The 23,386-nt window shown below is 35.4% G+C and overlaps 1 protein-coding gene across 1 annotated transcript in view; it reads right to left on the bottom strand.

Moving 5' to 3' along the window:
- Window positions 1-1,180: 1,180 nt before the first annotated feature.
- LOC103030075 (E3 ubiquitin-protein ligase rnf213-alpha) overlaps window positions 1,181-23,386 on the bottom strand; it is a 63,507-nt gene continuing 41,301 nt past the window's right edge. Inside the window, exons 28-51 of the mRNA XM_049485938.1 lie at window positions 22,027-22,178; window positions 20,315-20,402; window positions 19,665-19,770; window positions 19,378-19,558; window positions 19,104-19,291; window positions 17,892-18,002; window positions 15,651-15,752; window positions 14,433-14,657; window positions 14,176-14,260; window positions 13,512-13,546; window positions 13,312-13,406; window positions 10,974-11,127; window positions 10,649-10,814; window positions 8,740-8,831; window positions 7,376-7,618; window positions 7,086-7,224; window positions 5,638-5,715; window positions 5,378-5,534; window positions 5,009-5,207; window positions 4,739-4,810; window positions 3,841-4,038; window positions 3,659-3,748; window positions 2,563-2,732; window positions 1,181-2,409 (exon numbers count right to left, since the gene is read on the bottom strand). Coding sequence (XP_049341895.1) covers window positions 2,247-2,409; window positions 2,563-2,732; window positions 3,659-3,748; window positions 3,841-4,038; window positions 4,739-4,810; window positions 5,009-5,207; window positions 5,378-5,534; window positions 5,638-5,715; window positions 7,086-7,224; window positions 7,376-7,618; window positions 8,740-8,831; window positions 10,649-10,814; window positions 10,974-11,127; window positions 13,312-13,406; window positions 13,512-13,546; window positions 14,176-14,260; window positions 14,433-14,657; window positions 15,651-15,752; window positions 17,892-18,002; window positions 19,104-19,291; window positions 19,378-19,558; window positions 19,665-19,770; window positions 20,315-20,402; window positions 22,027-22,178 — 3,289 coding nt within the window. The 3' untranslated portion in view covers window positions 1,181-2,246. The remainder of the gene's footprint in view (window positions 2,410-2,562; window positions 2,733-3,658; window positions 3,749-3,840; window positions 4,039-4,738; window positions 4,811-5,008; window positions 5,208-5,377; window positions 5,535-5,637; window positions 5,716-7,085; window positions 7,225-7,375; window positions 7,619-8,739; window positions 8,832-10,648; window positions 10,815-10,973; window positions 11,128-13,311; window positions 13,407-13,511; window positions 13,547-14,175; window positions 14,261-14,432; window positions 14,658-15,650; window positions 15,753-17,891; window positions 18,003-19,103; window positions 19,292-19,377; window positions 19,559-19,664; window positions 19,771-20,314; window positions 20,403-22,026; window positions 22,179-23,386) is intronic.

Raw genomic sequence — 23,386 nt, forward strand, 5'->3', positions numbered from 1 at the left:
TGCTCTATAATATCTAACCAGTGAAAGGGAGCAGTTAATAATTTTACATGGTGTTTCTAAACACTTCAAAGCAAAATATAGAACTGCAAAAACACTTCATCCATATAAATATTTAATTTTATGGATCTGAAAATAAAAAAAAATTAAGTAGAAAATCTGAAAAGCGCTTAAAAAATGTCCTGTTTTTTTTTAACCATATTTTGACCATTAATTAATTAAACATGTTTAAGTGAAGGGTGTTCTGGTAACTTGCCAACATATAATTGAACTTATATACAATAAAAAGGCATTGTAAGAGCTAGCTGCTGTTTCATTTATTCAAACTCCTTCTCCATGGAAAAAGTGGGCCGGATTTGGGCATGAAACTCCCGGGCTGAAAAAGGGGCCCACTCCGGCCCTGGCACCACTCCACATGTTTCAAGAGTGGCAAACACAGGACAGACAAGTGCGGATACCAGTGTTCACATGCTCTCATTTCTCATGCTTGCCAATCCATCGGCTGTATATTATAATGGACTCTCGTTGAGCCAATCAGAATATAGATCGCTCTGTTGTTAGGCAGACCTAGTCAAAGAGGGTGGAGTTTCAGCCAGAGTGTCAGGCGCGAAGAACTGTCTGAATCGAAAGTTCTGAAACACACGTCGGTGAACAACCCTGGAGGTCAGCATACAGTGGTTATTGCATGCAATAAGAAATGTATAACTGTAATTTTAAACTTTATTAGCCTGAACTTTAGTATATTCAGAAAAAAACTAAACTCACTATTAACTACAAATGCTTTTTATATATTTATACTGAAGATGACTTGCATGACTGCATTTGGAACACACATTTTTCACACAGTCATTTTAAATGTCAGTCGTTTCAAATCAACTAAAATTCAGCCTTAACTGTTCTGATTGTAAAATCAGGGACAAATGAAAACTGTGAAGGGAAACGAAACCCTGCATCTGTATTTTGTAACTAAAAGTGTATGATCGAATTTCCTTCCATACTCATTTTTCAATATAAACACTTGAGCACTTTCATAGACAGTGATTAAGCCTAGACTTGGATTGCACATCATTTTGAATGGAGATTTTTAACTGTAAGGAATATGTTCTATGACTAGGCTTAATCCCTGTCTGTAAAACTGACCCTAACTTATTCAGTTGAACACATGAATAAAAACAAGCCACAGTGCATTTTATTCAGTATTTATTTGCTTGAAAAGAGAAGTACAGTAATAATTATTCATAGAACAGCAAGCGAAGAAAAGCGTTATTTTTAAACCCCTGCATCCAAAAAACTTTCACCATTTTCATTTACTTAAATCATGTCATACATTTCTCAAATAACCTCAGCAAATTTTAAATGTCTAATAGCAAATTTAATATTTCAGGTTTTAGCTTACTCTGAAGGATAAGATCCTCTCTGTGTTTTAACAGAATTGAATGAAGAGGGGTCTTCATTCAAGTCTGAATCATTTCAAAGCTGTTTATATAATTTTAGCCATTTTAATTGTGTGACTGTTTTCTTTAGGGCTATTGTTTTATAATGTTGTATTTTTTATAGCAAGTAAAACAACCTCTTCCAAATGAGTGCAATAAAAGAATGAGTAAAATTACAGATAGTAGAGAAACACATTACAGTAGTTAGGCTACGTTCACATTACAAGCCACATTGCTAAATCTGATTTTTTGCTCAGATTGGATTTGGCTATCTTGATGGTTTACCTTCATAAATGTAAGTGATCTGTATCTGTGTGTAATGTGAACGAAACTGTCCCTGAAACGCCTCACATGTGCACACTGATAGGTGTATAAACCTCGCAGTCTTCACCAACAACAAAAAACGGCATATTCGAGACACGACTCATAGCTTTATAAAGTTGAAATAAATGAGTCAACAGCTCATATGTGAAGCATCTGATTAGGAAAAAAAAATGTATATGCACAGCCATGAAAAAAATCAGATCTGAACCACATTGTGCAAAAAATCTAATTTGAGGCACTTCAGCCTGGTAATGTGAACATAGCCACATGCTAAATTTATTTTGATAAACAACAGGAAGGAGTCTTCATTGTCACATGCAGTAAAATGCAGACAGCAGGATTTTTTTCAAAGATATGAATAATTAGGGAAATTGTAATTTTTGACTGTCAAGCTATTCACATGATGAATCAGAGAGTATAAAATAAAGATTCCATAGAACATTAACATTACTTGATTACTTGGTTGGATAATTGTGCTTATACCCTTTATATTCACTTGGAGAAAGTGCCTTTAACACCCTTCTTTATCTGCACAGCTAGTTTCCACAGAGCAGTGCCATGGGTCATCTTCAGGTCCTGAAGATCCTTCAGACACTCCTCGGCCTTGGTGTCAATCTCATTGAAGTCAACAAAGGCTTCAAAGGTCTCAATAATTCTGGAAAAAAGAAAAGATGTAATCAAACTAATGTACATAAATAGACATTTGAGGGACAATTGAGCTTAAATTAAACATGGGATATGAACAGTGTATGCAGTTATGCAGTAATTGAGAAAAACTTTCAGACCAATTTCAGTAAAAAACACTTACGTCCATCCTGGAGGGACTTCTCTGAGCTTGATATTCATGATCACATAGTGGAGCTCAGTGATGAGGACATCGATGTTCGTGAGATGAGCTAGAATTTCTTTCTTCTCCTTCTTTTGCTCTTCTGTGAAAACTTCATGAAAACGCTGATCCTCTATCATGAAGAATGGATTCTGAATAACGAGATTTTTTTTACAGTTTAAATGATATATTCTGGAAATTGATCTTAGTCAAGTTAAGTCAAGTCAAGTCAAGTAGTTCTATTGTCAATACTGCATATGTATAGGACATACAGAGAATTGAAATTACATTACTCTCCTTTCCAAAATTTACAAGAACACAATTTTTTTCTTGCTGAGGAGTTCTGATCAGGTGGAGTAAAGTGCACTATTTTGCACTCTTGTCTCGGTAAAGTTTACTGCGCTGTAAAGCACGTAAACCATAGTAGAGACAATAAATGTTCCGCCGCTTTAAATGAACACGGTCAGAATTAATTCCTTCTCAGTAGTTTATTGGTTTGGATCCGGATTGGACAACGTCTGTGTCCGGACCCGGACCGTGGCCCGCCTATTAGTGACCCCTGGTATATAGCTTAAGGCTGGTAAAGTGAATGGGTGCATAAAGTTCTTAAAGGCCACAGGGTAATTAAAGTGTGTATGACAGTGCGAGTATAGCAGTAGTGCAGGTATTAGGTGTGTAGTGCATGTAAGTTCCAGTACTGTATGTGTTCTAGTACAGAGTTTCAGTACTGTATTAGTGGGGGGTCAGGATGCTGAGTGAGAGTGTGTGCTGGGGGCAGGATTGGGATGGGCGTTGGAGCAGGAAGAGAGTTCAGCAACCTCACAGCCTGATGGATGGGGCTGTCTCGCAGTCTGCTGGTCCTAGCCCCGAGACTCCAGTAATGGAGAGTAATGATGCAACAGTGTATGACTACTGTTACTGTTTTCCAACAGCTTTTAAAAGAGGGTGGACAGTATATACTCACACAAATAATCAAATACATTGAGAGGGCTCTGGTTTTGGAAAATAGCAATTTAAATAGTCCAAAATAAAATACAATTTCTTATTGTGCATCTCTACTGCAGATAAACTAACATACCTGATTCATCTCAATGAGTAGCGATGATTGTCTTAAAGACAAAACCTCCCACAAAGACTGAATGTGTTTTACTTTGCTGGTTCTCAGCACCTGAAAATGAATTGACATTTTATTATTTTTTAATCAGAAAGCTCTATAAAATGCATCTACACTGAATTACGGTAAAAAAAAAGTAAGTTTACTGGTAAGCTCAAATTCTGCGCTTTGTCCTCCAGTTTCAAGTCTTTCTTCAAATATGTCATGAGAAACTGGTCTGGTGGAGGAAATGAGAGCTTCATAAATCCAATGGCAATCTTCAGGGTTGAAAGAGCTGAAGAGATCTCGTTCAGGAATCTGAAATCGCTCATAATGCAGTTTCTGTCATTGGTATTCAGGGGCTCCTGGTGTACAGAGAGGGAGAAAAAAAAGTCAGATTCATGTTTATTTTAATAGTATGATAACTGTCTCAGAAAATATCAAAGTAATTCACAGTTATCCTTAGTTTGATTTAAAATTACATATAATTATTAAGTTTTACCTTATAATGTACTATGTTATTTTAGATTAAACGGATAATCAGTATTCTATTTTCAATCAATATTTACCATGTTCAATATGTTATTCAGTTTAATATGATATCTAGTGATTTAGGTGTAACAAAGTATTAAACTCCTTAGGGTTGTGTGTGCTCTGGAGCCTTGCTGATTAGGTTCCAGAGCCGGGGTTTCTGTAGAATCTAGACGGAAAGAAGCTTGCTTTATCTTAAAGACCAGAAGTGACAAGATACTATCTCTCTCACTGAGTTAGGGTATAAAGGTTTGGAGTGAAGCCAGGGGAGTACAGGAGGGGGGTCACTACGCACTGGCAACCTTTGGGTGCTGTGGTCTGGGCTATTCCTGCAGGCTGCTCTGGTGATTGGGTGCTGTGGTCTGGGCTATTCCTGCGGGCTGCTCTGGTGGTTGGGTGCTGTGGTCTGGGCTACTCTTGCTAGGTATTTTTCCCTTTTTTGCAAAACAATATGAATGCTAAAATATTACTTATATAGACCTGTTTGTGTGACAATAAATGGATGTGCATGTATAATTCATTGTTTTTTTTTACCAGCTGGTCTTTCACTGTGCTGAAGAAGGCACGGAGAGTGGTTCCAGTGTTGTATTCATATACAGGAAGTGTCTGGGACAAAAAAAAATGAGAGATTTAATGAAATCTCAAGATTTGGCAAGTTGAAATTAACCATCAACAAAAAACCTGTGGAAAAATGCTTAAGATCTAACAAAATTTGGCATTGCAAAATAGGCAAGAGCAACTTTTTGATATTTTTAATATGTTTTTTCTTAAAATTTGAAGTTTTAAGTGGACAGAAACGCTTACAGAGAGTTTGATAATGGGTTTCTCCATGAAGAATCGGTCAACCAGCTGTCTTTCTACAGCTTTAAAGTTGTAGTTTGTACTTTTTTGCCCGTCCTCGTATACCATGTGGTCGATGTTTGAAATTGCAGTAGTCAGGAAATCGTGCTCAGGAATACAAGTAATTACATGAGATGGCTTGACTTCATTGGCACCAATTAACCTTAAATTAACAATAAAAACAGAATAAAAAAGAAAAATGTAACCATGGAATACTAAAATTGCATAAAAATACATTGACAGCTACTGTACATAAAAAAAGTGGCACTTTTTTTTTTAAGAAGTAATACAAAGTACGGTTGAATGTAATTATCAGATAACTGTGTAATGTACCTGTCTGCTCCTGGGTTGGCAAGGTTTATGAAATCGTTTTGTGTTCTTACAAGGTACTCCGTTATAGTCCGAGCAACAGATCTTTCCGTTGGTAGGAAGTCCAGAATCATTAAATCTGTCACATCTTTGTCCATTAGTTCCTGTGGTAACTTAGGGTCTACAAAAAAAATTTATTGTTTTTTAATAAAAATCATTTCCAACTACAGATAAAAATAGTTTTCAACTAACAGGTGGCATGAATTTAATATTTAAAACTTTACATTTTATTTTTTTCAAATGCTCCCATATCTTCTCCATAGCTGCAGCATTGTCAGTGAAAGCCTGTTTCGCATCTTCCTCTGGAAACAAAAATTGGGAATAAAATGCTGAAAAATCATATTGTAAATAAACCCAAAGTGTAACAGACCTTTGTTTAATGTATTATTTTTTGTATTTGTTTGCATATATTGAGTTTGAGTCTAGTGATGCAGCAAAATGAAATTTGACCAAATATAAAGCCACCAGTACACATGCACTGGAATGCTGCTATATGCTATAGTTGAAAACGAGTGGATTTTCCTGAGCAGTTTTTCCAGAGCTGGATTACTCGCTGACACTTGATGACAAGTCAAGGGCACCACAGTGGTTAGATAGGTTACATTGTTTAAATCTGAGATAGGAAGTTTTAAGTGTCAGGTTAGCTGTGATGTTACTGTTTATCTGAGCCGGATTACTCACTGATAGTTGATGGCCAAAAGACAATGTTTTATTACACACTTTAATACAGAATTAAATGTTTATCTAATTCTATTTTCAGCAACTTAAGTGTTTGCTTGATGGTTTTTATTTTAAAACTGTTTAATTATTGTTATTATTATTCATTGTTTAATTGGCTGCAGTGGATATGATAATTGTTTGTAGATTGGATGTGGTTTTGTGTCCCTATACTTTTACAGATGTTGAAGGACTGTAAATAATAGTAATAATAATAATACAGTACAAACATAAGCCTTGTATAAATCTAGTCTGTCAGGCCTAATAACACATTACACTTTTATTACTGTTTGCTTCCCAAATATACGCGGCACGGTGGCGCGGTGGGTAGCACTTCCGCCTCACAGCAAGACGGCCTGGGTTCGATTCCCGGCTGGGGCGACCCGGGACTTTCTGTGTGGAGTTTGCACGTTCTCCCCGTGTCTGCGTGGGTTTCCTCCGGGTTCTCCGGTTTCCTCCCACAGTCCAAAGACGGCACGTTCAGGCTAATTGGAACTTGATTGAAATTGCCCCTTAGGTGTGAGTGTGTGAGTGATTGTGTCTGTGTGTCTGTCTGCCTTGCGATGGCTTAGATCGTAGAACCTTGTGAATAAACAGTACCTATCCTGCCACGAAATAGCCGACGAGCTGATGTGGCGTTAAGCTCGACTACCCAACCCAACCCAACCCTTCCCAAATATACAGAAATACCAGCATTTAAACACTTTATCATGACCTTGATTATGATTTATCACAGATTTGTTGTTGTGTGACATTTATATGGCTATTTAGTACTTATTTAGTGCTAAAAATAGTCAACAGAACAATAAAAATAATAATAAAAAAAAACTTAATGTGTAAAATGTGTTTGTGTGTTTTTTACTGCATTGCCAAAGTACTGGATCAGGACTCAAAAATAAACTACTCTGACTCGGGGGCAAAAAATGTGACTAACTATAACATTTTTTCAGCTCACCTGCTACATGCTCCTTCATAAATGTGTTTATGGACACATCCTTGTAACACTGCAGATCCACATTTTTAAACTGGCACATCAGTTTCTGCTGAAGATTCAGAACCTGAGGTAGATATCTGATGTATGGAATGTGGAAATGCTGTGAAGGAAAGAAACATTCAGGTTAAAGAATCAAGAAAACATTAAAAAAATGTTACATTGTTAAAAAAGTATAGAACACTTTTTTGCTTGTTCATAACAGTTATTTTGTTGCTAAACTGTTTTGAGTATTAAAAATAAAAGATTCTTACATTTTTGAGGAGTTCTGAGAGAACTGGAACATTTTTCCTTTCGTCGTTCTGCTCGATTAAGGTAGTCAGTTGCTGAATGGTCATTCTCTGCTCGAAACTCCACAGCAGTGGATTGTTATACACTCCAGTGGTTGAAAGATTGTTCAGCTGAGGCTCTTTACTGTAGATAATCTGTGCTAAAGTGTTCATTCCACCCGATCGCAGAATGTTGCTCTGCACACTGGTTAACTGTGCCTCAAAACTCTAAGAAGGGTAAAAACAACAATTACTGACAGCATTTTATTATAATACACTAATGAAAAGTATAAAACAGGTCACAGTATTCCCCTCAGGACTTGGGGGGATCTATACAGTGGCTTGCAAAAGTATTCGTATCCCTTGAACTTTCAGATTTTGTCTCCTTACAATCACAAACTTAAATGTGTTTTATTGAGATTTTAAGTGATGATTTTTACACAGATTTACACATACACAGAGTTTTATTTGATTGAAATTTTGTAAATCATGTATCATTTTTATTCCACTTAACAATTATGAAAAAGTTTGTGGTTGTAAGGTGACATGTGAAAAAGTTCAATTGGTATGAATATTTTTGCAAGCCACTGTTAATACACAGTCAAGCCAAAACATTATGATTTTATGCTGCATGCCAAGAATATCTGTATATCATTTCAACATTTTGGATGTGGAAGAAATTAACAGGGTTTTCACACGGAGATCAAACCACATATTTAGGTCAAGTTTGGGCTCATTGTTTTTTATGCATCAAGTGTGAATGTATCGCAGAGCTTGATTGTTATTTGAGTATTTCAATAGGTATTAAATACATTAACCATTTCAACGTATATCATATTAACATACAGGCGAGAGCAAAGAAAGAAATAATAAATTAATACAGTGTATAAATAAATAAAATCAACTTCTTATTTTAATTTCTGTATTTATATATTGCTCTATCAATTTATTTCTGTACTATTTACTATTTTTATTAATGTCTTCTTTATTTCTTAATATCTTTCCTGATGCAAGTTTTTAACATTTTGTTCGTTTTTTTTATTATTCTTATTTCTTTTCTGTATTTCTTTCTCTGTATGATAATGAAGGGTGTGTTTTTGCATTCAGGCTTAGCAATCAAGACCAGAGAAAGAGGAGCTGACTGTAGTAAAACTCCAGGCACTTCACTGAATTTTGTTTCATTTCAAGTTATTCACCTGAAAAGTCAAAAATAAATAGAAAAAAATACTGGGGGTGTTCCAAAACCTTTGACCAACCAGTACTGTACATGCTTAAATAAACTGATACTATAAATAAGATAAAGGAAGTCATTAAATATCCAAAGAAATTAAACTTTTTTGTCTTGATACCTGAAAGAAATCCTTCAGTTTTTTGTGAATGGAATCCTCCCACTCTTGCCTTTTTTCCTCCGTGTCTGTTATCTGAATCCTGCTGTTTGGTTCTGCCAGCAGAGCACAAAAGTTCATCAGCATCAACAACATTTTAAACTTACCGTATTTTTCGGACTATAAGGCGCACATAAAAACTTTTAATTTTGACAGTGCGTCTTATAATACGGTGCGCCTTTTGTATGGATTTTACTCGTCAGGTTGTAAGGAGCAGTAAACACACACTCCGTGCAGCGTTATAGAGAGTTTCAGTGCTATACAGAGTCCAGAGCCGTGCAGCTCCGAGGCTGAGCAGCAATAGCATTAGCTAGATGCTAACCGCTAAGCTAGCTAGCTTATTCACTGAGATCAGTATTATCTAAATTTTACTCGTCAGGTTGTAAGGAGCAGTAAACACACACTCCGTGCAGCGTTATACAGAGTTTCAGTGCTATACAGAGTCCAGAGCCGTGCAGCTCCGAGGCTGAGCAGCAAATAGCATTAGCTAGCTTATTCACTGTTCAGAGATCAGTATTATCTAAATTTTACCCGTCAGGTGTAAGGAGCAGTAAACACACACTCCGTGCAGAGCCGTGCCGCTCCGAGGCTGGAGCAGCAATAAATAGCATTAGCTAGATGCTAACCGCTTAGCTAGCTAGCTTTTTCACTGTTCAGAGATCAGTATTTTCTAAATTTAGCACTTTTAATACTGCTGGAGCAGTATTATTAGAGTTAGATGCTAATCGCTAAGCGTTCACCGTTCAGAGGTGAGTTATCGGCCTGTAAGTCTGTGCTGCTTTGCCTGGCTAGCATTAGCTAGATGCTAAGCGCTAACTCTCTCAGAGGTGAGTTTTATCAGCCTGTAATCTGCTTGTTTACAGTGTTAAAACAAGCTACGGGGGACGAATCGCTAGCTAATATCTCACTGTCTTACCAGAACACGCAGGATTACTCAGTGTAACGCTGTCGTTTAAGTTTGGGTTAACTTTACTAGTTTAGGTGACTAGCTAGCGTGCTAGCGGATAGCTATGCTAACGCTGGTGCAGCAAGCCTTAGTGGACATCTGGAAATCTAAGCTTACTGTAAATAAACTGAAGCACGTTACTCACCCAAATAAACAGTTTTCAGGAGAGGAATCTGTGTAGATTAATATCCAGCACTCGTTTGACTTTGAAAGAGCTAGATTTGTATACTGAGACGCTCCACCGGCAAGCGACCACCCCCGGTGGGGGAAGGGAAACATGGCGCCACCCCTGTTCACTTTGATATAGGCACCCTTTCTAGTGTCACTTAACGCGCCTTATAATGCGATGCGCCCTATGTATGGAAAAATAGCAGAAAATAGGCGTTCTTTGATAGTGCGTCTTATAATACGGTGCGCCCTATAGTCCGAAAAATACGGTATATAAATATACATATATATATAAAACATATAAAAAAACAAAAAAAACAAAAGAGCATCTCAAGTACTTAAGAAAAAGTAAATAAGTCCAAATAAAAAGTGCAGTTTAAGTTTTACTTTTTAATTTTCTATTAATATGGGCTAATAGGGTGTCAGGTCTATTCGCATACCCGTGTGAAAGAGCTGATTGGTCATTGCAGCTAAGAGTGGGCGTGTCTGCTCTATAGATTAGTGTTTAGTTAAGTAGTTATTCTTCACGCTGCTGCTGTTTATTGGTGAACTGATCTCAGAACAGGAAATGTGCTGGTTCTGAACTGAAAAGTCTGGTTACACTGCAACTGGAATGCAGTGTAGTCTATGTACATATAAATAGATATAAAAAAGATATATCTTGTTTTATCTTGTATGAAAATATTTTGTGTGTGTGTGTGTTGCTGAAAATGAAGAGGTAGATTCACAATGTTTAACAGATAACTTAGAATGTGTTACCAGAACTACTCTCCAAGATGAACTTCAAAAACAGGTGGACTGTCATTATAGCATCTTCAGTGTTCTTTCCAATGGCTTTTCCAAGCAATTCAATGTCCTTTTGAAGATGACCAAAGAGGTGTGTCCTGACATCATCAGTTTGAGTTTGAATGATATTCTGGACCTCCTACACAAAGAGTAATACAAACATTACAATCATAAACTAAAACCTTAATAAAATGTACTAGTTTCACTTAATCTAGTAAATAAGCTATTTCTGTAAACCCTGTACACATTTTCATTATTCTTAATTCCTAAGAATTGTCTCTCTATTTTGTCTACATACCTCAGGTTGTTCAGTGGTGCCCCAGAGCATGGATGAGTGAAGGATTGCTCGGACCAGGCAAAGATTTGCCCCGCAAAGATTCCTCTCCCACTTTAGTTCCTTCCGACTGTTCGGGTCACCAAGACAGTGACCTTTCCCACTGCCCTCTGTGTTTCTGTACACACCATGTGAAAGCGTAATTGAACTGATTAGCATTAGATATTACTCAAGTAACAATTTGAGAACATACAATAGTCAAGATGTAATTTCTTGTTTTAATATAATCTATTCTGTGCCCATTATCAGTAACTTTCCAGTTATTGAACATCAGAAGAAAGCACTTTAAAACAAACTAATAACTAATACTAATAGTCGGCACATCTGTAGTAAATTGTAAGTAAGAACTGCTATTAGTTATTAAATGGATCATTCTTTTGTCATTTACGATTTCTGACTTGCTGTTTCAAAAAAATAGAATATCAGTGTCACAGGGAGTTTAACACACCATAGGTGAACGTTACTTAAATGATTAGAAAATAAAATGTAAAATTCTGCTCTTGAACTCTGACAGAGGTACATCTGTTAAATATTTTTAAATGATTACTGTTATACGTATCATCATCAACTGTAATAGAAAAATCCCTCTCCCATACATATCCTATGAATAATTGCATAACATATTGGCCTTAGACAGTGTAGAGTATATATAAGAGATTTTGCACAAGAAACCATCAGGTCTGATAAGAGACTTCTCCATCTATTAGGAATGTATTATTCCTACAAAGTGGTGTAACTGCAGATATCTGTGTTTAACCAAGTTTTAAGTGTTTTAGAAGATTTCTGATTCGCAGATGGAGCAAATGCCAAATACTTTACAATATCGGTTAAAACAACAACAAAATATTAAACACAGTCAAGAATAAACACAATATTTTAATTTATAATAATAGCCACGCCCCCTTATTAGATGTAAATTAGATGTAATAAAGATGTATTATTAGATGTACCCAATCACACGTTTAGCATGTTCTGTATCAGTAAGGTGCATTTCTTGGAGGATTCCAATCACTATTTTATCTTCCTTTAAGGACCTAAAGATTGTTTTTCTTTTTTATAACACTGTCAATACCCTTAATATTCCAACCTCAAATAATCATTTATAATAAGTACAATCTAAAAACTAGACCTGTATCATGATGTGCAAAGGTGACATGATGTGCAGTAAGAAGTTCAGCAGTTTTAAAGTAAAAAAAAAGTTCAACAAAAAAAACAGCACAATAACAGTATCATCATCACAGTATCATCAACGTGCCAGCCCTGTCCCCAATGTCCCAAAATTTGACAAAAGTAAGGCATCAAAGCCTCCTAGCAAGTGAAGGTATAAGATCGGTGTAGCTGATTAACTAGAGGAAATTCAGAGGGTGTGGAAGTTTTGTCCAAATTGGATTTAAGTTTTAAAAGTGATTGCTTATTAAAAATGGTATTATTTCTTCTACTTTCCCAGACACCAAGGATGTGATGTAACCAAAAAAAAGTACAACTTTCCAGGTATTGACATCCGGATCTGATACACAGTTCAGAAAACTTAAAGATTAAAGTAAATTAGACTGATAATAACATGGGACTGTCAGATGGGTTTTGTTGCCTAGGTGTGTCCAGTTACATTGATTAATTAAACAATATTCAGCGCTGAATGTCTACGCTCAGTTTCAGACTTTTGTCTGTGTAGACTCTGCATTTATAGTTAGAGTAACCAACATAAAAACCAGAGAGCCAGAAGAGTATATGGGTGACAAACAAGCAACTGTGAAGATGGAAAACGTTGCTCAAATGCTCAAACGTTGGCCATGACCAATGTTCTAAAGAAGAGTTCAAACAGGTGAACAGATGAACAGACGTCAAACAGGTAGATCACAACCTTTTTCACCTTTGCCAATGTTATGGAAAGGCAAAGGTTTGGAGAGAAAAAAGGATCTGCTCATGATCTCAAACATACCAGCTCATCTGTGAAATACAGTAGAGGTAGTGTCATTGCTTGGGCTTTCACATCTTTGCACATAACTCAGCTTGAGAAGTTATTATTGCTATCTGTTCCAATACTTTTAGTCACAAGACAAATGGGTAGCCAAAATTAAGTTCAGAAGGTGCTATCTTCTGACCTGTGTATCAGATCCAGATGTAAATGGAAATAATATAAAACCCTAATGTGTTCAGTCTACAGCATAAATAAAGGGATTAGCCTCACCGTTCCAATACTTTTGAAGGGCACTGTATATTAGAACTGAACAGAAAATATGATAGGATGTGATTTCAAACAGTGTTTCTAAGAAACAGTGCTGCATAGATGCGTATTACTTACTCAAATGCTTTGAAACCATCTACTGCATTGTGCTTCGCTCCACCAACTTCACTTTGACAGTTAAGGCACTTCCCTGTTACCCATGGTCTTCCACACTGAGTTAAAAAAGAATGATTATCAGACAGTAGAGTAGAAAAGTGTTATTCAAATATTCAGTACAAACAAAGAAATGTAGATAAATATTAAACTGATAAACTCACTTCGCCAATAAAAACAGGCTCACCACAGCTACACACTAGAGAGAAACAGTTTTGTTGTGAATTCACAGTACATTTAAAGAAGATAAGATATACACAAAAAGAAGAACCTAGTGGTACAAACAAAAAGACTATAAATATATAACAAGCACTTTCAGCTGACAATTTCCACTGTCCAAAATGCAGTTATAAAATGTAAATTAAGGGAAACTGTGGAAGTAATGGCAAAACCTGGAAGACTGTTTGCACAGAAGCCAGAAAGGCAAAGCCACATTCCATATGATTACACATTCCTAGTGTACTATAATATATCAACATATCCAAAATATATTGCTCTTTTTGGCCTGTGAAGGCTGGGTGGCTGTCCTGTGCACATATTTAGTCCAAAGACACATTTATCCATGATACACACCTCTGCTCTATAATTTAAAATGTCCAATCAAACAAACCATATACAAAAGTACACCATTTATTTTCACACAGCCTCCCTCATTTTAGGGCACCATACTGTTGGGAAATAGCAAGGATTATTTTTTATGTTAGTAATTATCAACAAATCTGTAATTTGGCCAAAATTTCCAAAACCTGTTTATGTTACTGATGAAAATAGAACTGGTTGAAATTATTTTTTAGATTATTTTTTAATTTCATTGTTCTGAAAACTGACCCCATATTTTTACTTTCTCAGTTGAATCCTTTGCCCAGTCATTGATTTCATTTATGGGACTCGGCATACTTGGGAAAAAGTATTCCTGTGAATGGAAAAAAACAAAAAAATATGTGTGTTTATGTAAAAAACATACATACACAATTTAAGTGATATATATAAAAACCTTTGACCTAATGAACATAGAATAGAAATGTTCCAAGATCAATATAACAAAGTCAATTAACTATTAAAAAACAACATAATAAAGGGTGTACCTTGGCATTTCCTGGACTGAAGCACAGAGTCTTAAGCAGCTCCATTTCTGGTGCTGTGGACAGTTTTGCTATCAGTGCAGTATGGAAAACAATCTGAGACAGTCCAGCAGTGTTTGATTCTTCAGGGTTGACCTCTGCTAACTGATCCTGAAGAACTTTTTCACAGAGAGTAACCAGCTCACTCCACTTGCCATCTGTGCTCGACTTTGTCTTCATCCTTCCCATCTAAAAAGAGATGGGATTGTAACCTATTCAAATTAATTTAACTTTCGTGTTATTACACTAATACTGTGCTGTACAGTATCAGTACAATGAAACATGGTTAGGCTAGATCTCCAGTCTAGTAACAGACAAACATTAGTGCAGAAACATTAGATAGACAAAGTGCAAAACAAATACAGCTCCTGAACAAAATCCTAAGACTATCTTATGCCTTTCTTAAGTTCCTGAGGGTTATGAAACAAAAAGACAAAAAAAGGCACTGAACCGCAGAATACAAAAATGGAAATCAGTTCCAGGCAGTGGATGCCCTTCGTAAAGCAGTCTTCAATACTTGGAGCAATGTTCCCATTGGCCTCTTGGGAACAAGCTGCCTAAACGACTGTTTAAAGTGACCAACAAGAACAATTGTTTTCAATAAATTGCCTGCTCAATATCTGTTGTCTCTTGCTGCCATTTCATCTTGTTCATTGTGAAGCTCTCTTTAAAACCTTCAATTCACCAATTCGATCCAATAGTGCAAAATGCAAATTCCTGCCATTTTAACTGGCATGGACAGTAAGTACAATAGACACAAATAGACACAAGAAAAAAGACAATAAATACAATAAATACAGTATGTACATGTGGAAATTGTTAATTCTTAAGCATTTTAGTTACTTAATTGTATATAGTGTGGCTATATTTAGAGATACAATGAAGTACAACACGCAGCACAAGAGAAAGTTGTTCAGTTCATGAAGACTTGGAATGAAACAAACATTGTACAGTCTGAGCCTATTTTTTTTTTATTGAAGACCAAGGGTTGAGTGGGAAAACCAATAAAATAAATGTTTTTTTTTCCCCCTTATGTCCCCCAAGCTTAGCTATAAGCTCTAATCAGTTTGTAGATTTATAAAACATATTAATCCAATAGTCAGCTAAGGTAGTGAGTAAGATCATGGGAAATGTAACTGAAATAACAGAGTTCAAAATCATTTCAATTGTTCCAAATCTCACCAGGGAACCTTCATTATCTCTTAAAGATCTGTTTACTGTAGTTTGCCTCACTGCAGCCAAAGCCATACACACCGGAAGAGATGCAGAGGTTTCATCAAACACCTGTAAGAATAAGAACATTATGAGGTTAATAACAGACTGTAAACAAATGGTAAATGGTAATGGCATGCAATTCCTGTCTCTGTTTTAGGATACTTCTGTTGGTAAGCTCTTGAGAAGGCAGCAGTGTGTGGATAGGCATTGTCCTGTTCAAATAGCACACCAAAGTGTGTGTTCAATAAAGTTAGTGGCTCTGGTTGCAGGACCAGAACTTTAGGCTGTTAAAGTAATGGAGAACAAAGAGGATCATATGAAATTGCACCTCACACCATGACACTAGGGTCCCTATCGTACACCCTGCGCAAGGCGTGTTGTGTGCCTCGTTGCCATTGTACACCCCGTCAACAGTCTATTTTCACGCCTTGCGCACACGTCCTTAAAATAGGAAGATGGACTTTAGGAATATATTAACGCCGATGGGTGTGGTGGTCTGGAAATGACGTGTGTTTCTAACTTGGCGGCGGAAAATAGTGCTGCGCGACTGACGGGGATAAACCCTGTCTAAAATCGACAGTCAGCCACACAGCCAGAACTGGATCACCCATTACCCTGCGTAATGTGCACCCCACGCACAATACCACATCACTTCTTTACCACAACAAAAAAAACACCTTTTCCAGGGCCTTGAGCAATCAACTATAAAATATACTTAAAAATGTGCACAGTAACTATACGTTAATATTAGTTATATTTATTTCTGATATTTTATTTTATTTCTGATTTATATTTATATTCAGTACACAGACTTAATAACTGTAGCCTAATATAGTAGATATAGGCATTCTGAAAAACAAAGCACATTGTCACCCTGGCATCTGGTGCTGCCTGTCAATTATATAAAACGTATTATCACCAGGGCACATTTATTAAAATATAAAATATATTAATACATTTATTAAAATCTTGTCCATTGCTCTAAAATGTTGCAGGCACGCATAGAGGAGGTTGGGGCACCGCGCACAATCTGTTTTCTTAAAAAAACGTTTTAATAAATAAGGTCGGAAAAAGTGTAGTTCACACAGCAAAGTCATGGTATAAAATACACTTTAACCACCATATTAACCGTCATTTAACCAAGAGAAATCAGGCAAAATGCGTTGCGCCTCTCTCTCTCTCTTTCGCAGCGCGGAGCTGATTTCAGAGCAAGGCTACGAATAATTTAAATCTCAGTTCAGTTAAATATATTAAGATGAGTGAGGACCTGTAAAGTTAATCAAATATTGTCAAATATAAAGAATAGGTTAAAGTTTTGGTGAGATGTTTTAATGATTTGAAACTAAAACTAATGTCAGTTATTCTGCACACCAGGCATTAGAAAGCCTGTGACTGTTTTAAATGAGTTTTTTAAATGACTTTGTATTTTATATTATATATTTTTTAACATTTCTACATTATAACATTACTCTTCTTTTACATGAGCTGCTGGTGTAACTTCACAGCATGACAGCACAGTCGGTATCCTCTGTGCTCTTTAGATAGAAACACACAGAAGTCAGTGCGCACCTGCCTCTCCAAGGGAAAGAATTCTGGCACACTGATGGTTTATTTCACATTACACCCAAAACAAACCCATGAATAATTAAGAGAATTAGAATGCGCCCTTTGTGCCTTGGAGCTGCGCAAGGCGTATTTTTTGTGCCCTTACTATACCAAAAACACAGGACACGCCCTTAAATCAAGCAGCGCAAAGCTCAATTAACTAGTGCACTATAGATTGCTAAAATTGGGCCCCAGTCCTTTTGCACAGGTGACAACAAAACGTTAATCTTGGTGCTGACCACGGTGCCTTTACACATGGATGCATCCGTTGTTTTCACCAACTCAAAAGCACAATGGCAGTGGGTCATCTTTATTGAAGAACCGTGCTTTTTTTCCTAGAACTGCCAATGGTTTTTTGTCATGCGTCTAGAAGGCCTAGTGTGATCATGTGGGGTGCAATTTTGTACAAACCAGATCAACTGTGGTCTTTACTATAGGCATGTTGACATCCCAAATTATGTTAATCAGGCCCTGCAACCAGTGGCCAACCCTTAACAGTAACATTGTTCCTGGTATCCTAATAGAATTGCAATCTGACCCTTCCTTCTTGCTAATAAATGAAGAAAATGCTAAAAGTCTATTTGAATAAAATGCACTTAATACCATGGTAACGTCATATGATGGGTCGTCCAGTGCTTTGACAGCTTCACAGGTAATCTTCTCATACATCTCTCCATAGACGAGGAAATGATCCACTTGCTCAGCTGGCTTGCCCTGGTGGGATACGTTCAGAAAGGTCAATGTAAAACCCCCTCACCCTGACCAACCAAACAAGTGTAGGGTTTGTGCTGTTCATGGCTCATTTTCCATTTTTACCATTCTTAATCACATCCACGGAACAGGACAGATTTTAAATTATATATAACTACATATTCATTGGGTCTGTCAATATTGTAAAAAAACAAAAAAAACTTCAAATATACGAGCCATTCTCGATTTCAAGTTCTTACCTAACAACTTCAGGTTCTTTGCTTTACATTGATTTTTTTTGTAAGAATAGTAAACAGCCCCCTTCAAACTTATATGCAGCTTTTATATTAAACATAGCTGTAAACATAACATCCTAGTATTTCATTTAAATATAAGTAAACATGTAAAATATGTAAATAACTGTTGTTTTTAAAGTTCTTTACAGGTTTCTAACAGAAGCAAACCTCTATGTACTGAGCTGCACATTTCTATATATAAAGATAATAGATTAAAAAAAACTAATTTAATAATAAAAGTAAATTAAACAAATTAATTCCATCAACATATATATATATGTTGATGGAATTAATTTGTTTAATTTACTTTTAATTTACTTTTGTTTAATTTACTTATATATATATATATATATATATATATATATATATATATATATATATATATATATATATATATATATATATAGGTTTGTATATGTATACATTATTGCAGCATTACTAAAAGTGTTACAGTAACATTTTCATATATATACAGCTCTGGAAAAAAATAAGAGACCACTTAAAAAGGATGAGTTTCTTTTATTTTACCAAATTGAAAATGGATGATCACAAGCCATCAAACCAAGCTGAATTGCTTAAACTTTTGGACCAGGAGTGGCATTAAATTATCCAAAAGCAGTGTGTAAGACTTGTGGAGAATGTGGGAAAATGTTTTCCGTAGTTTATAGAATAAAACGTTCATAAAATGTTCATTTTACTCAAACATGAACCAATAAATAGTAAAATCAGAAAAACTGATTCAGAAACTGAAGTGCTCTCTTTTCAATTTTTACAGTTCGGTAATGACTGTTTCTTTCTAATGCTTTGTAATATTTTATAATGATTGTACCTGTTCTTCCAAGACTTCACTTGGTATTGTCCACTGAAACATTTCACTCCTCCCAAGTTGATGTATAAAGCTGAATCCATTCAAGTTGCACAAGTTCCGTAACAGGAATACCTGAATCCATGGATTTCCATTGTTCAATATGAGCTTTTCCACTCTTTGCAGAAGATATTCATTGTCTTCAGAATCAGCTGGTTGCAATACAAAATAAATTACTACATTATTAAAATGTCTAAGGTTTCCAACATTACAACAACTAATATAATATTATAATTACCTTCAGAAAGTGCAGTTGTGATGGTGTCAGCAGCGACTGAGATGGCAAATCTTAATTTTGCCAGTGTGTAAAGGTCATGCGAAATTATGGCCTCATCAGACTTCACTAACAGACAGGAATCAAGACATTCTTTAGCCTTTTTGATGAGACTTGATCCTTGGCTTGAGGAATGAATATGATCCTGCAGAAAAAAGGATAATCATATTTAAATTGTTAAATCTGGGTCCTACAGTAAAAGAGAATTAGTTATTTAAAACTGAAGGCAAGAGGCAAAATTAGCAGCAAACCTCAATGCTGCGCACCACCATGAAGTACAGTTCATCAGAATTTCTCTCATTAGATTTCACAACTTCTTCAATGAATCTCTGTAACTGAGGGGCAGTTTCTCCCATTCTAGCCAAAGAATAAAATTCAGATAATAAGCGTTAAAACTGCAATGAGAAAAATGTAACAAAGAACACTTCTTTTAGGTTATTGTTATTAAATGGAAGATGTTGCCTTTCAGAAAGGCATAGTAAAAGTTCTAGAAGTGCCATGAGCTAACATTTTTTATATTAAGAAAAAAAGAAAATTAAAACAAACATTTTTTTATAATAAATTCCAAGTATTTTCAAGATCTTGTCTGACATTGAAATTGTGTGGAAGTGTGTGAGAATCACAAGTTAACTAAAAATAAAAACATTAATGTTACTGTGTTTGGATAATTCTTTATGTTTTTCACAATATTTTAATAATGGTTGGGAAATTTTCCTTGTACAATTACAACGTTAGTTCTCTGAAAATCTAATCGGATCAAATATTGGAAATCAAATCATATTGGAACCTTGTGAACTGGAATTGAATCGATCCTGTAAATCAGTGGTGATACCAGGCGTAGTTTCCACAGGTAATGTTACTTCTGTCCACTTTAAAAACGTAAAGTAAATGAGATCAGTACCCGCATTTCAGTAGAATCTTCAGCACGTAGGACTGTAGGATGGGGTCTGGTTTTATAATGTTCTGAAGTGAAGAGTGCTCGGCTGTACCTGTGGACATGCAGGTTTAAATGGTAATAAGATTAGTTTTTATTATCAATTTTAATTAGTTTTTATGATCAGATTTTAAAAGGATAACAATTATTCTTTTACCTATTCAAAATAACATTATGACCACCTTGTTTTTACACACTGTCCATATTTAAACTCCACTGTTCATATAAGTCAATCTGTAGTTGTATAATAAATACAGACTGTAGTTCTGTATCTGTTTCTCTATGTATTTTATTATCATCCTCCTTTCACCATGTTCATCAATACTCAGGACCCCACAAGAAAGACCACCACAGAACAGCTATTAATATTTGGGTGGTAGGTAGGGGTTTGCGATATATGTGTCAATAAATTCATGATTCGGTTTACACCTCGGTATAAATCTCATGGTTCGGTACATTTTCGGTACGGTTGGTGGAAAAAATAAAGAGGCTAAGCATTCTGTAGAGCCTCATCTTTATCTACTTCATAAAAACAATGGAACTTCATTATAATCATGGTTAGTTTTTAGAGATGGAATGTTGTCACAGGGCTAAAGCACTTTTATTAAATGCATGAAAACAGGGTTTTCTCCTACTGTCATCATGAGAAGCTCCAACTTTTGGATCTTGTTGGAACAAACAACGAGCCTGATTGTGGAGCTTTATTAAGAACAAAAACATTACATTACTTTAACTGATTAAACTATAAAAATGTTTTAATTATATTAGTGGTGTCAGTCACTTAAAAATGAATTCAAATCATGATTAATTTTTTTGAATGCTGGAATTTCCCAGTCTTATTGTAAGGGGACAGTAATAAAAGTGTAGTGTGATTTAGGTCCGGCAGACTAGATAGTTTTGTGCTATATTATAATATCTTAGAGAGAGAGAGAGAAAGAGAGACAGACGGAGTTAATGAGAGAAAGAATTCTTTGCATTTTTTAGAAAGCACTGCATCTTTTTCATTATTTTGACCACTTCTCATTTTCTGCAAAAAAATAAATGCTCTAATTGACAATATTTTTATTTGGAATTTGGAAGAAATATCATCAGTAGTTCATAGAATAAAACCACAATGTTCATTTTACTCAAACATATATAGTAAAATCTGTTCAAAATGTGAAACTCAGATATTATATAGATGTATTACAGACAGAGTGATCTATTTTAAGAGTGATAATTATGGTTACCAGCTAATAGAAACCCAAAAACCAATGTCTCTGAAAATGTGAATATTTTGGCAGTGTGAGCAGTGCGCCAAGGTCTACTGGAACGAACATGAAATTCACATCTTCATAAAAGTTATCAGCAGAGGGAAGCATGAGGTGTAAAGTGCTGTAAGAATTTGTGGGAAAACCCTGCTCTGACTTTGGACTTGATATAACACAGTGGATCAACACCAGCAGATGACATGTCTCTTCAAACCTAAGTGCATTTATGTGTAAACCATGTGGCCTACCAGATTTAAGCTTTTAATAATGTGTATTTAAATGTAAATGAAAGAATCAGTGTTAGATTGGATAGATCAATTTATATTTATATTAGCGGTGTCAATAAACTAAACTTGAATTGATAACCAAATTCTGTGATTAATAATATATAAAATTATGTTTTAAATTTCATTAAATTATGTTAATTACCTTCAGCTGATGGGACACCTTTCACAAAGTCCATGAGCACGTTCACTACCTTGTCAGTCAGTTGGTCTTTGCTGCTGACAAAGTTCCACATGAATTCCACAAAAAACGAGTTACATTTCCTCCTAAATCTGTTCACCTTCAGGAAGGTTTCTCTAGAGGAAGAAACAAAAACATTTATTTATTAGTAAAAGAAAAAGAACATGGTCATATAATAATTTTAATTTTAGGAATTTTGTAAAAAGTGCTTGAAAATGTTTGAAATCTTAACTGTATGCCTTTCAAAACTAACAGCTATTTGACTAAATAATTTACTTATTAGACAGAGAAATAAAATTAGTTCCAGAGCCTCAAAATAAAAGCCGCTCTGAGTGTGTGATAATTTTGGAAAATCCGCCAACTAAATGCGGCTTAGGGCAGGAATAACAGCAGTGGTTCCTGATGCACTGTTGTGCATCATTCTGTATTCCTCATATGCCCATATTTGGTGTTCCGTGTCTAAGCTGAATTTCCATGAATGAATCAGCTTTTTCGAAAACTCACCTCTATTACATTCTGTGGTAAATAAATAAGTTCCGAATCCTATACATTTTATTCTGTGTACATTTTCCACCTGATCATCACTGGATCCTCTAAATTACGAAATTGTTTAATAGTCATAAATAAAATAATGCTGCAATTAGGCTAATAAGTTGATGCAATGCTATGGTGTATAGGAATGTATAGCTTGTTAAGAAGTGTATATAATGGTGTATAAGAATATATAGCTGTTAAGGAGTGTATATAATGGTGTATAGGATTGTATAGCTGGTAAAGGAGTGTATATAAAAGGTGAATAGAAATGTGCAGTTGGTTAATGAGTGTATATAATGGTATAGGAATGTATAGCTGGTTAAGGAGTGTATATAATGGTATATAGGATTGTATAGCTGGTAAAGGAGTGTATATAAACGGTGAATAGAAATGTGTAGTTGGTTAATGAGTGTATATAATGGTATAGGAATGTATAGCTGGTTAAGGAGTATATATAAAAGATGTATTGAAATGTATAGTTGGTTAAGGAGTGTGTATATAAACTGTTAATAGGAATGTATAGTTGGTGAAGGAATGTATATAATGGTATAGTAATGTATAGCTGGTTAAGGAGCGTATATAAACAGTGAATAAAATGTGTAGTTGGTTAATGAGTGTATGTAATGGTGTATAGGAATGTATAGCTGGTTAAGGAGTGCATAAACAGTGTATAGTAATGTATAGTTGCTTAAGGAGTGTATATAAACTGTTAATAGGAATGTATAGTTGGTGAAGGAATGTATATAATGGTATAGTAATGTATAGCTGGTTAAGGAGTGTATATAATGGT

This window comes from Astyanax mexicanus, chromosome 12 (assembly GCF_023375975.1).
Source record: "Astyanax mexicanus isolate ESR-SI-001 chromosome 12, AstMex3_surface, whole genome shotgun sequence".
NCBI classification, from domain to species: Eukaryota; Metazoa; Chordata; class Actinopteri; order Characiformes; family Acestrorhamphidae; genus Astyanax; species Astyanax mexicanus.